At 38.1% G+C, this 12,257-nt stretch overlaps 1 protein-coding gene across 1 annotated transcript; it reads left to right on the top strand.

Moving 5' to 3' along the window:
* Positions 1-9,883: 9,883 nt before the first annotated feature.
* Positions 9,884-10,828, top strand: OR2AD2 (olfactory receptor family 2 subfamily AD member 2). The gene is given in 1 exon segment (NM_001389036.1): positions 9,884-10,828. A coding segment is annotated over 1 exon segment (945 nt).
* Positions 10,829-12,257: the final 1,429 nt, after the last annotated feature.

Here is a 12,257-nt window from a genome sequence, read left to right as displayed (position 1 = left end):
AGATGGCTTCCCTGGGGAATTCTATCAAACGTTTAAAGAAGAAATCATACCTATTCTACTAAAGCTGTTTGGAAAGGAAGAAAGAGATGGAGTACTTCCAAATTCATTCTATGAGGCCAGCATCACCTTAATCCCAAAACCAGACAAAGACCCCACCAAAAGGAGAATTACAGACCAATCAATATCCCTGACGAACACGGATGCAAAAATTCTCAACAAGATACTAGCCAATAGGATCCAAAAATACGTTAAGAAAATTATTCACCATGACCAAGTAGGATTTATCCCCGGGACACAAGGCTGGTTCAACACTCGTAAAACAATCAATGTGATTCATCATATCAGCAAGAGAAAAACCAAGAACCATATGATCTTCTCATTAGATGCAGAGAAATCATTTCACAAAATACAGCATCCATTCCTGATCAAAACTCTTCAGAGTATAGGGATAGAGGGAACATTCCTCAACATCTTAAAAGCCATCTATGAAAAGCCCACAGAAAATCTCATTCTCAATGGGGAAGCACTGGGAGCCTTTCCCCTAAGATCAGGAACAAGACAGGGATGTCCACTCTCACCACTGCTATTCAACATAGTACTGGAAGTCCTAGCCTCAGCAATCAGACAACAAAAAGACATTAAAGGCATTCAAATTGGCAAAGAAGTCAAACTCTCCCTCTTCGCCAATGACATGATACTCTACATAGAAAACCCAAAAGCCTCCACCCCAAGATTGCTAGAACTCATACAGCAATTTGGTAGCGTGGCAGGATACAAAATCAATGCCCAGAACTCAGTGGCATTTCTATACACTAACAATGAGGCTGAAGAAAGAGAAATTAAGGAGTCAATCCCATTTACAATTGCACCCAAAAGCATAAGATACCTAGGAATAAACCTCACCAAAGAGGTAAAGGATGTATACCCTAAAAACTATAGAACACTTCTGAAAGAAATTGAGGAAGACACAAAGAGATGGAAAAATATTCCATGCTCATGGATTGGCAGAATTAATATTGTGAAAATGTCAATGTTACCCAGGGCAATATACACGTTTAATGCAATCCCTATCAAAATACCATGGACTTTCTTCAGAGAGTTAGAACAAATTATTTTAAGATTTGTGTGGAATCAGAAAAGACCCCGAATAGCCAGGGGAATTTTAAAAAAGAAAACCATATCTGGGGGCATCACAATGCCAGATTTCAGGTTGTACTACAAAGCTGTGGTCATCAAGACCGTCTGGTACTGGCACAAAAACAGACACATAGATCAATGGAACAGAATAGAGAATCCAGAAGTGGACCCTGAAGTTTATGGTCAACTAATAATTCGATAAAGGAGGAAAGACTATCCATTGGAAGAAAGACAGTCTCTTCAATAAATGGTGCTGGGAAAATTGGACATCCACATGCAGAAGAATGAAACTAGACCACTCTCTTTCACCATACACAAAGATAAAATGGATGAAAGATCCAAATGTGAGACAAGGTTCCATCAAAATCTTAGAGGAGAACACAGGCAACACCCTTTTTGAAGTCGGCCACAGTAACTTGCCAGATACATCCACAAAGGCAAAAGAAACAAAAGCATAAATGAACTATTGGGACTTCATCAAGATAAGAAGCTATTGCACAGCAAAGGATACAGTCAACAAAACTAAAAGACAACCTACAGAATGGGAGAAGATATTTGCAAATGACGTATCAGATAAAGGGCTAGTTTCCAAGATCTATAAAGGACTTATTATAACCAACACCAAAGAAACAAACAATCCAATCATGAAATGGGCAAAAGACATGAAGAGAAATATCACCGAGGAAGACATAGACATGGCCAACAAGCACATGAGAAAATGCTCCACATCACTTGCCATCAGGGAAATACCAATCAAAACCACAATGAGAAACCACCTCACACCAGTGAGAATGGGGAAAATTAACAAGGCAGGAAACCACAAATGTTGGAGAGGATGCGGAGAAAAGGGAACCCTCTTACACTGTTGGTGGGAATGTGAACTGGTGCAGCCACTCTGGAAAACTGTGTGGAGGTTCCTCAAAGAGTTAAAAATAGACCTGCCCTATGACCCAGCAATTGCACTGTTGGGGATTTACCTCAAAGATTCAGATGCAGTGAAACGCCGGGACACCTGCACCCCGATGTTTCTAGCAGCAATGTCCACAATAGCCAAACTGTGGAAGGAGCCTCGGTGTCCATCGAAAGATGAATGGATAAAGAAGATGTGGTTTATGTATACAATGGAATGTTACTCAGCCATTAGAAATGACAAATACCCACCATTTGCTTCGACGTGGATGGAACTGGAGGGTATTATGCTGAGTGATAAGTCAATCTGGGAAGGACAAACATTTTATGGTCCCATTCATTTGGGAAATATAAATAATAGTGAAAGGGAATAGAAGGGAAGGGAGGAGAAATGGGTAGGAAATATCAGAAAGGGAGACAGAACATGAAGACTCCTAACTCTGGGAAACAAACTAGGGATGGTGGAAGGGGAGGAGGGTGGGGGGTGGGGGTGAATGGATGACGGGCACTGAGGGGGGCACTTGATGGGATGAGCACTGGGTGTTATTCTGTATGTTGGCAAATTGAACACCTATCAAAAATAAGTTTATTATTAAAAAGAAACATATTATGAACAGCTATATGCCAATAAATTAGGCAATCTAGAAGAAATGGACACATTTCTAGAAAGCCACAAACTACCAAAACTGGAACAGGAAGAAATAGAAAACCTGATCAGTCCAATAACCAGGGAGGAATTGAAGCAGTCATCCATAACCTCCCAAGACACAAAAGTCCAGGGCCAGATGGCTTCCCTGGGGAATTCTATCAAACGTTTAAAGAAGAAACCATACCTATTCTCCTAAAGCTGTCTGGAAAGACAGAAAGAGATGGAGTACTTCCAAATTCGTTCTATGAGGTCAGCATCACCTTAATTCCAAAACCAGACAAAAGAGACCCCACCAAAAAGGAGAATTATAGGCCAATATCCCTGGTGAACATGGATGCAAAAATTCTCAACAAGATACTAGCCAATAGGATCCAATACTATATTAAGAAAATTATTTACCATGACCAAGTAGGATTTATCCCCGGGACACAAGGCTGGTTCAACACTCGTAAAACAATCAATGTGATTCATCATATCAGCAAGAGAATATCCAAGAACCATATGAGCACTGAGTGCTATTCTGTATGTGGGCAAATTGAACACCAATAAAAAATAAATTTATAAAAAAAAAGAAATCTTATTAACCATAAAAAATAAAATAAATTAAATAAATAATAAAAATAAATAAAAATAAAAATTTTTAAATAAAAAATTAAAATAGAAAAAGAGATCTGTATGCTAAAAAAACTACAGAACATTTAGGAAGGAAATTGAGGAAGACATAGATGAGAAAACATTTCATTCTCATGGGTTAGAAGAATAAATTGTGAAAATGTCTGTGCTACCCATAGCAATCCCTGTTAAAATTGGACATTTTTCACAGAGTTGGAAAAAATAATTCTAAAATTTGTATGGAATCATAAAAGACCCTGAATAGTCAGATGAATGCTTAAAAAGAAATCCAAAGCTGGGCGCATCATGACGCCAGACTTCAAGCTATGTCAGAGTCTTGATCTATTTTTGTTGATTTGGGGAGGGGTCCTCTCTATCTCTTGGATATGAATGCCTATTTTCTTCCCAAGATTAGGGAAGTTCTCAGCTATGATTTGCTCAAATATACTTTCTGGTTCGTTCTCTCTCTCTCTCTCTCCCCTCAGCACCCCAATGATTCTGATATTGCTTCATTTCATGGCATCGTTGATATCTCAAAGCTTCCCCTCTTGGTCCATCAGTTGTTTTTGACTCTTTTCCTCAGCTTGCTTCCTTTCCATCAACTTGTCTTCTATGTCACTTATTCTCTTTTGCCTCATTTACCCTAGCAGTTAGAGTATCCAACTTAGACTGTATCTCAGTTATAGCATTTTTAATTTTGGCCTGATTAGATATCATTTCTGCACTAAGAGATTCTCTTAGTCTTTTATGCTTTTTTTAAAGCCGAGCTGGTAACCATTATGAATTCCTCCTTCTAGTCATTTTGCCCAGAGAGGAATGGATGAATGAGTGAGCACTATCAAAAGTATTAGCCATGACCCAAGGGAAATATGTACTAGAGAAATCCAAGAGGCCAGAAACCAGAAAAGAAAAGAAAAAAAACAGAAAAAGGGGAGACATAGAGAATATATTCTCACAGATAGGACAAAACAGGATGATCCATTTGGTCCTGAGTGTATTTTTTTCTGTGTTAGAAGACACTAAATTTCAAAATTTAAAAGAAATTTAAAAAATACACACACACACACACACACACACACACAAAACTAAAATTGAATACAATGAAAGGAAGCCAAAAATGAAGAATATAAGTGTAAAAAAATGGAAGTTTTAAAAAAGGCTTAAAAACAAAGAGTTCATAAAAGAAACTACTTGAAATGGGAAAAAAAGGAAAAAATTAGAAAATTTTAAACTTGTAAAAAGTGGTCACTTTTCTCTTTCTAGAATTCTGGCCATTCTTTTCTCATATCTCAGGTTGAATTCAGAGGTGTTCAGGATGATTTGATAGTTAGCTAAATTCAGGGGAGTAGATGAAACAAAGACCCCTATTCCTCCATCCTGCCATTTTTCTCAGTTGGCATGATTTAAAAGTCCCCAAGGCCAGGCAATGTAGAAAATGTAGATCATTGGAATAATTTATACAAAACAAGCGTGGGATAAATTAATAGAACCGGCAGCCAGCTAAGTCATAATTTTTTTAAATTTATTTATTTATGATAGTCACAGAGAGAGAGAGAGAGGGGGCAGAGACACAGGCAGAGGGAGAAGCAGGCTCCATGCACCGGGAGCCTGATATGGGATTCGATCCCTGGTCTCCAGGATCGCGCCCTGGGCCAAAGGCAGGCGCCAAACCGCTGCGCCACCCAGGGATCCCTAAGTCATAATTTTTTTAAAAATAGATCCACTTTGGGAGATAATACCTTGTAAAGCTTGCTTATTCCATAGCCAGCAATTCCCTGTCCTAGGCATATACTCAAAAGACCTTCCTGCATACATGCTGCAAGAGACATAAAATTGTGTATCCTAAAGCCTTTCATATGAGCCAAGAACTGTAATCAGCAAAAATGGCCATCATGAGTGAAGACGCAAAATGATTATTTTTTTAATGATTCTACTATATCCACACAATGGTATATTATACAGTAGTGGAAATAAATGAATCACAGTGACACAAAAAATATTGGATAATCTCAGTGACAAAATGTCAGGTGAAAAAGGGAGAGTCCCAAAACCACATATAAGCTACAATATCTTTTGTGAATGTTCAAATAAGCTAAACCTTAAAATACATGCTATTTAGGCATTGACATATGTATGTGAATCTGTTGATATAGAAGTTATATTCTAATGCAAGTGCGTGATGAACACCAAATTCAAGATTATTACCCTGGCAGTCAGGTAAGAACAAGGAAGATGTAAAAGCATAGAGGTAACAATAAGCTGTTAGAGAGATCCCAGTACTTGGATTGAATGGTAGGCGAAAATATGTTCATGATACTGTATTTACTTCATTGAAAATAGGAACAACTATGATAAGGCTCACAAACCACAGAATTATGATTATTCCATAATTTAAAAAAAAACCTTTTAGCAAGTATTTTCTTTCCTGCAGACACAACACTAGACAATTGCCTATATTTCTCCAACTTGATTGATATCTTACCCAAAAAGAAAACAAAGTTCAATTAAATGTGTTCATTTTTATAGACATGGTTTACAGATTTTCAATCTTCAACAGTAAATTTCATACATACATAAATTCACCTCAGATTAATTTTCATGGAGAATAACAAAAAAGGGGGAAAAGGCAAGAAAAATCCAATGTCTGAAGGGAAATCTTTCTAAAATAGTTGTTTAGATAAGCCTCTGACCTCAGTCTAAGACCTGTTAATCATCTCTGTGGAGCACCAGTCCCCATGGTCTACACCCTGTTAACATACTAGCCTTTGGAGTCCTAATAAACACTTTTTGGAGCACACATAGAGCAACAGAGGGCATTCCTGGTTTAATTGGGTAAAGAACCACCCACAAATGTGTCTAACAAAAGTCCACGTGAAAAGACTACAAATATCCCAACAAAAATACATTTAACAAGCCAAATCCATCAACTTTTCTACCAGTTGCACATCAAGTTTCTCTCCTCCATCCACATTAAATAGAAACTTCACTGAATCTTAGGTCAGCTTTTGCATTTCAATGCAAATATAATCATGGTGTTTGTACAACAAAGTTGTGGCTAATCAGTATTCCATGGACTTAGTAACTTGCCAAACCAGAATCCTTCTGATTACCTGTGAAGTGAAGGCTCATCAGAATGGGAATATAGGTACCTTTAAATTACAAAAGACAAGATAGCTGTGAATTCTTCCTTCCGAAAGGTAAATATGTTCTAGTTTTGTTTCTAATTTTGTCTCCACATCATTATGTACGTTGAAATTATATATAAGTATGTTTGCTTCATTTGTCTTACATTTCACTAAACAAAGTCAAATGTAAAATTGAGCTAAGCTATTAGAAACTGAAGTCCATACCGTGAAAAATGAAAACCTTTTCAGTGAAAACATCACATGCCTCTTTTTTACAAAGCACACCTGAAGTAATGTATTCACTTCTCAACTCACTAATCCAAGACATTCAATAAACCATGGTGAGTGCAATGGATAGCAACCAGAAAAGCATGGTAATTAAATATACACAGTTAGCAATAGCTGATAACCATATACAGGTAGTCTGGAAACATAAACCGAAGAGTGCATTTGATAATAGGTTCTAATATTAAGGGAACTCAAAAGACATGTACACAATTTTTAATGAGTTAGACTAAACAATATTATCTACAGATGCATATTTTCATTATCAAGGTATTAAAATACAAGGAGGTGATTACTATAAACACTAATATAGTGGATCCATTGGGAACGAGGGGTAATGATTGGTCAAGGCACAAAAAGAAGCAAGAATATTCACCTTAACTCATTAAGCTTTTACTTTTTTCTATATCTATGTTTTATAATAAATTTATTTTTTATTGGTGTTCGATTTGCCAACATAAAGAATAACACTCGGTGCTCATCCCCTCAAGTGCCCCCCTCAGTGCCCTTCACTCATTCACCCCCACCCCCCGCCCTCCTCCCCTTCCACCACCCCTAGTTCGTTTCCCAGAGTTAGGAGTCTCTATGTTCTGTTATTGTATTAAAAAAAAAACTGTTCTTTTAATGAAACCATGTTGAATTGACTTATTCCATGTTATTTCCAGAAAAAGGAAAAGAACCAGTGCCTGGATGTTAAAGAGGCATCTCTGAGCTCAACATAAAGAGTAGGGATGAGGCACAGATCAAAGGACAGCCATAACGCTCTGAGAACAGGAACTGTGTGAACATTCTGTGGAAGACCTCCTTCAGGAGCAGAAGGATGGATCATGGTTTCTGAGTCTATTTCAACTCTTAAATCCTATGGCCTTTTAATTCCAAACACTCTCCCAAACTTACATGGTCAAAGAACCCCAAGTGCATTTTGTAATCAAGGCATGTTGGGAACTAAGTCCTCTATCCTCTCCTACCTCTGGGTTTATCAGTTCAGTAGGTACATCATGCTTATGGGCACTTTTGTGTACATGAGTGTCTGTGCTTTTGAAAAGTTATGCAAACATGAGATGTTAACTATCCCAGTTTAGTTCTAGACCATCATGGTAAAATCAAAGTATGAATAATGAAAACAGTAAGGAGTGAAAAGAATAATGTGTAGATAGATGAATACAATTTTAATTTTGAGAATTAAATATGAACGAAGCACAATTCCTAGTGCTTTCACAAATACTAACCCTCACCACCTCCCTTTCAGGAAATTATTATCATCACTGAACACACAGAGAATCTGGTGCACAAAGAGGTTACATAACTGCCCAGGGACACGCTACCTCCCAGTAATGAAGCTGGGATTTGACACCAAGTTCTGGGTTTAGAGTCTTTGCTCTTAAGCACTATGCCCAACTTAGCCAACCTCCTACCACATAAAAAATTCGCATTACTAAATTAAATCTCCATATTGTAATGAGGAAAACTATATCCAAATCTCATAATAATAATGGTAATAACAGTTCCTTCATGATTATAAGATTTTCATGTTCTAACTAACCTGCTAATAGCAATGATATACTGTAGGTAACTACCATATTTCATTGAAACTGCAATTATGGTTTTTTATCCCTTGGTCCCAAACACGCTATGAATATAAAGCACCCTAGGTCAGAATTTCATGGTCATATTATATTCATAAAACATTTTTAAACTAAAAAAAATTAAAAAGTATAAACTAATTCAGTCATTAAACATTCCACCTACTTTAATGATATGATCAATTATTCAGAAATAGTGAAATTTATGTGTTCTTAATCTCTTTTCTGTAATCTTTCAGAATTTAAATGAGGTTTTACAAATACAGTTCTGAAGCAGGCAGAGGATTGATTCATATAATTGGTAAATTCCACAGGGGAAACATCTCATTGACTTTTTACTGAGCTGCTTCTTGTTCAACTTCTTGTTCAACCTACCTAGCTACTTTTGCTGAATGCCAGGTAAGTAGGCATTAACACAGTTGTGTGCTGTATATATAGGGTAACCAAATGTTTCTAGAATTCATTCAGTTTTTTAAGACTTTATTTTATTATTCATGAGAGAGACAGAGAGACAGAGAGGCAGAGACATAGGCATAGGGAGAAGCAGGCTTTCTGTGGGGAATCCAATGCAGGACTCGATCCCGGGACCCTGGGATCATAACCTGAGCCAAAAGCAGACACCCAACCACTGAGCCACCAGGTGTCCTGAATTCATTCAGTTTTTAACTCTGCAACAAATCAATAGGCTTCTTAAATGGTTTAATAGCAGTCACAGAAGGTATTCCAAGAAACACATAGCATTTGTACATGGAAACCAAGGTTAATAAGAAAGACAATTTTTCCTGGCACCAGAAACACATGAGCCACAAAAAGTTCAGTATATGGGGAACAACAGAATTGACACAGGAACACAGGTGTCTGCAATGTTGAATAGGAGGGAAAACATAAGGAGGAGGTTGGTGATGATGGACATTACAATGGCTGGTATCCACACACTTAGAAGTGAATCTGGAAAGTGATCCTGCTACCGAATGAGGGGACGAATCCCAAGAAAATGGGACATTTAACATTCTACCTCAAACTTACTCCTTTCATAAGGGAAAAATTGTCATGACCAAGTATGCTGATTTGTAATTTTAAAAAGAAACCACACAAAATCTATCCCATTATTAACTTCATGGATTTATTACTTAATCAAAATACAGAGAAGCAAAGGTGTGATGGTAACTTTTTTTTAGAAGATTTTATTTATATATTCATGACAGACACACACACAGAGAGAAAGAGAGAGAAAGGCAGAGACACAGGCAGTGGGAGAAGCAGGCTCCATGCAGGAGCCTGACGTGGGACCGATCCCGGGTCCCCGGGATCACACCCCTGGCCCAAGGCAGGCGCTAACCCACTGAACCACCCAGGGATCCCCTACCATGTTCTTTTTAGAACCACACTGGTTAGGATTAATCAGGGAGAAGCTTTGGGCACTGAACACAAGGAAATTGTTAACATAGGTGTCCAAATGGAACAGAGCACACAAACAAGTGAATTTGAGATACTCATGGCAAATTTCAGAGATTTTTATTTCTACCTAGGCCTGATGCTATTTTGATTACCATGGTTTGTCTCCTAGACTTTCCTGAGGAGCCATGGACACAAACAATGGAAGTTCCACAACAGATTTCATCCTCCTGGGGTTTTCTGATTGGCCCCAATTAGAACCCATCATTTCTGGGGTTGTCTTCATCTTCTACATTGTGACTCTGGTAGGAAACACAACCATCATTCTTGTGTCTTACCTAGACACCCAGCTCCATACTCCCATGTATTTCTTCTTATCTAATTTGTCTTTTCTGGACCTCTGTTATACAACAAGCATTGCCCCCCAGATGCTGGTAAATCTATGGGGTCCAACAAAGTCTATTACCTATGAAGGGTGTGTGCTTCAATCCTTTGTTGCCCTTGACCTGGGATCCACAGAATGTCTTCTCTTGGCTGTGATGGCCTATGACCGCTATGCTGCTGTCTGTCAACCTCTTCACTACACAGTAATAATGCACCCTCAGCTTTGCCAGAAGATGGTGCTCACTGCCTGGTTAGGTGGTCTTGGCAGTGCCTTAATTCTCTGCTCCTTGACTCTGAAGTTGCCAAGATGTGGACACCGAGAGGTGGATCATTTTTTCTGTGAGACGCCAGCATTGATCAAGATGGCTTGTGTCTATTCAAAAGTAATGGAGATCACTGTCTATGCTCTTGGAGTGATATTACTTCTAATACCTCTGTCACTAATTCTCATCTCATATGCAGTTATCACTCAAGCTGTCATGAGGATCAAGTCAGCAACAAGGTGGCATAAGGTCCTCAATACATGTGGTTCCCACCTCACAGTAGTAACTCTGTTTTATGGAACAATCATTTACATGTACATGAAACCACATAGTAGCACATCCCAAGATAAGGGGAAGTTCTTTACTTTCTTTTACACAATCATCACACCCACCCTTAACCCTCTAATCTACACTTTAAGAAACAAAGATGTAAAGAGTGCAGTAAAGAGAATACTACATATAGAAGAATGGTCAGCAAAGTCATGAGTTCGATGGAAGAGAGATAGGAAATAATATTAAAAATTATCAACAGATAATTAACTGATTCATTTATGCAAAGAATTTATTGAGTGTCTACCATGTACAAAGAATTGTACTAGGTACTAACTTTGTAAATAAGTAGGAAGTAGACAGAAATTACAAGGAGAAAGAGATACAGATACATAAAGAAACTTCAACCCATATATTTAAAAAGCTTCAAGACCAGTTGGGGGCTACAGACCACTAAATATATAATTATGAAATGTGGTTAAGTACAATACTAGAGATATGCACAAAGTATTAAGAAAATATTTCACAGGGAAATTTATTTTATTTTTTTATGATTCTTTTTTTTTAAGATTTTGTTTATTTATTCATGAGAGACACAGAGAGAGGCAGAGACAGGCAAGAGAGAGAAGCAGGCTCCATGCAGGGAGCCCGATGCGGGACTCGATCCTGGGACTCTAGGACCACACCCTGGGCCGAATCCCATCCTCAAACACTGAGCCACCCAGGCATCCCGGGAAATTTATTTTAATGTAGGATTACACAAGGACACTGATTTATTTCTTCCCAGAAGTAACACCTTCGTGGAAATAACAATCCCTTTCAGGCACCTGATACTACCAGCAAGGCCTTTGTGCTGTAGACCAATGACTCACTGATAGCTGTTCCACCTTCTGCTTCTAGTTTTAACTGGGCACAGGGCCACCGTGCCCACATCACATTTCTGAATCTGGCTTCCTACCAATACGATGCTAGGGAAGCAATGTGTACAACTCCTGGGACATTTTCTCAAAAATGAAGCCATTTGCTCTCATCCTTCTCTCTCCCCTTCCTCTTAGGTGGAATGTGAATTTGGAGGGTACCTAACTTTGCCAAAAATCCTAAGAGGGAATGGAACAATAAAATGGAAACAGATATACCCCTGCAGCAGAGCAATGCCTCCACACTATTACAGGAGGAAAAGCTTCTATATCACTTAATATAAATTAACACTCTATTTTGACATCTCTCTTTTAAAAGTACCTTAGCTTTTGCCCATCATGGCCTGATAAGGAGTTTGGGGTTTTCCTGTAAGGTAGTGCGAACCTTGGACCAGCAGCAACAACATCACTTTGCCCTTTATCAGAAATGCACACTCTTCATCCCACCTCAGACCTACTGAGCCAACCATTTGAGGATGGACCAGCAACTGATGTTTTTTAACAAACACTACAGGTGATCAGACTAAAGCTTGAGAACCACTGTTACATAGAATAGAAAGATGTTGAGTCTCTAAACAGAAAAAATAACATAGTTTTATGGATTTAAGTTAATTTCCCTCCTATATACCTGTGAAAGGAAGTTAACAGTTTCTCAAGTCTCTTAAAGACATTTGTCTTAAGACAAATGAAGGAAATGAGTTTCACCTAAATGAATTCAATATAAAAAG

This window comes from Canis lupus, chromosome 35 (assembly GCF_011100685.1).
Source record: "Canis lupus familiaris isolate Mischka breed German Shepherd chromosome 35, alternate assembly UU_Cfam_GSD_1.0, whole genome shotgun sequence".
NCBI lineage: Eukaryota > Metazoa > Chordata > Mammalia > Carnivora > Canidae > Canis > Canis lupus.
This window is presented reverse-complemented; position numbering and strand designations above follow the sequence as displayed.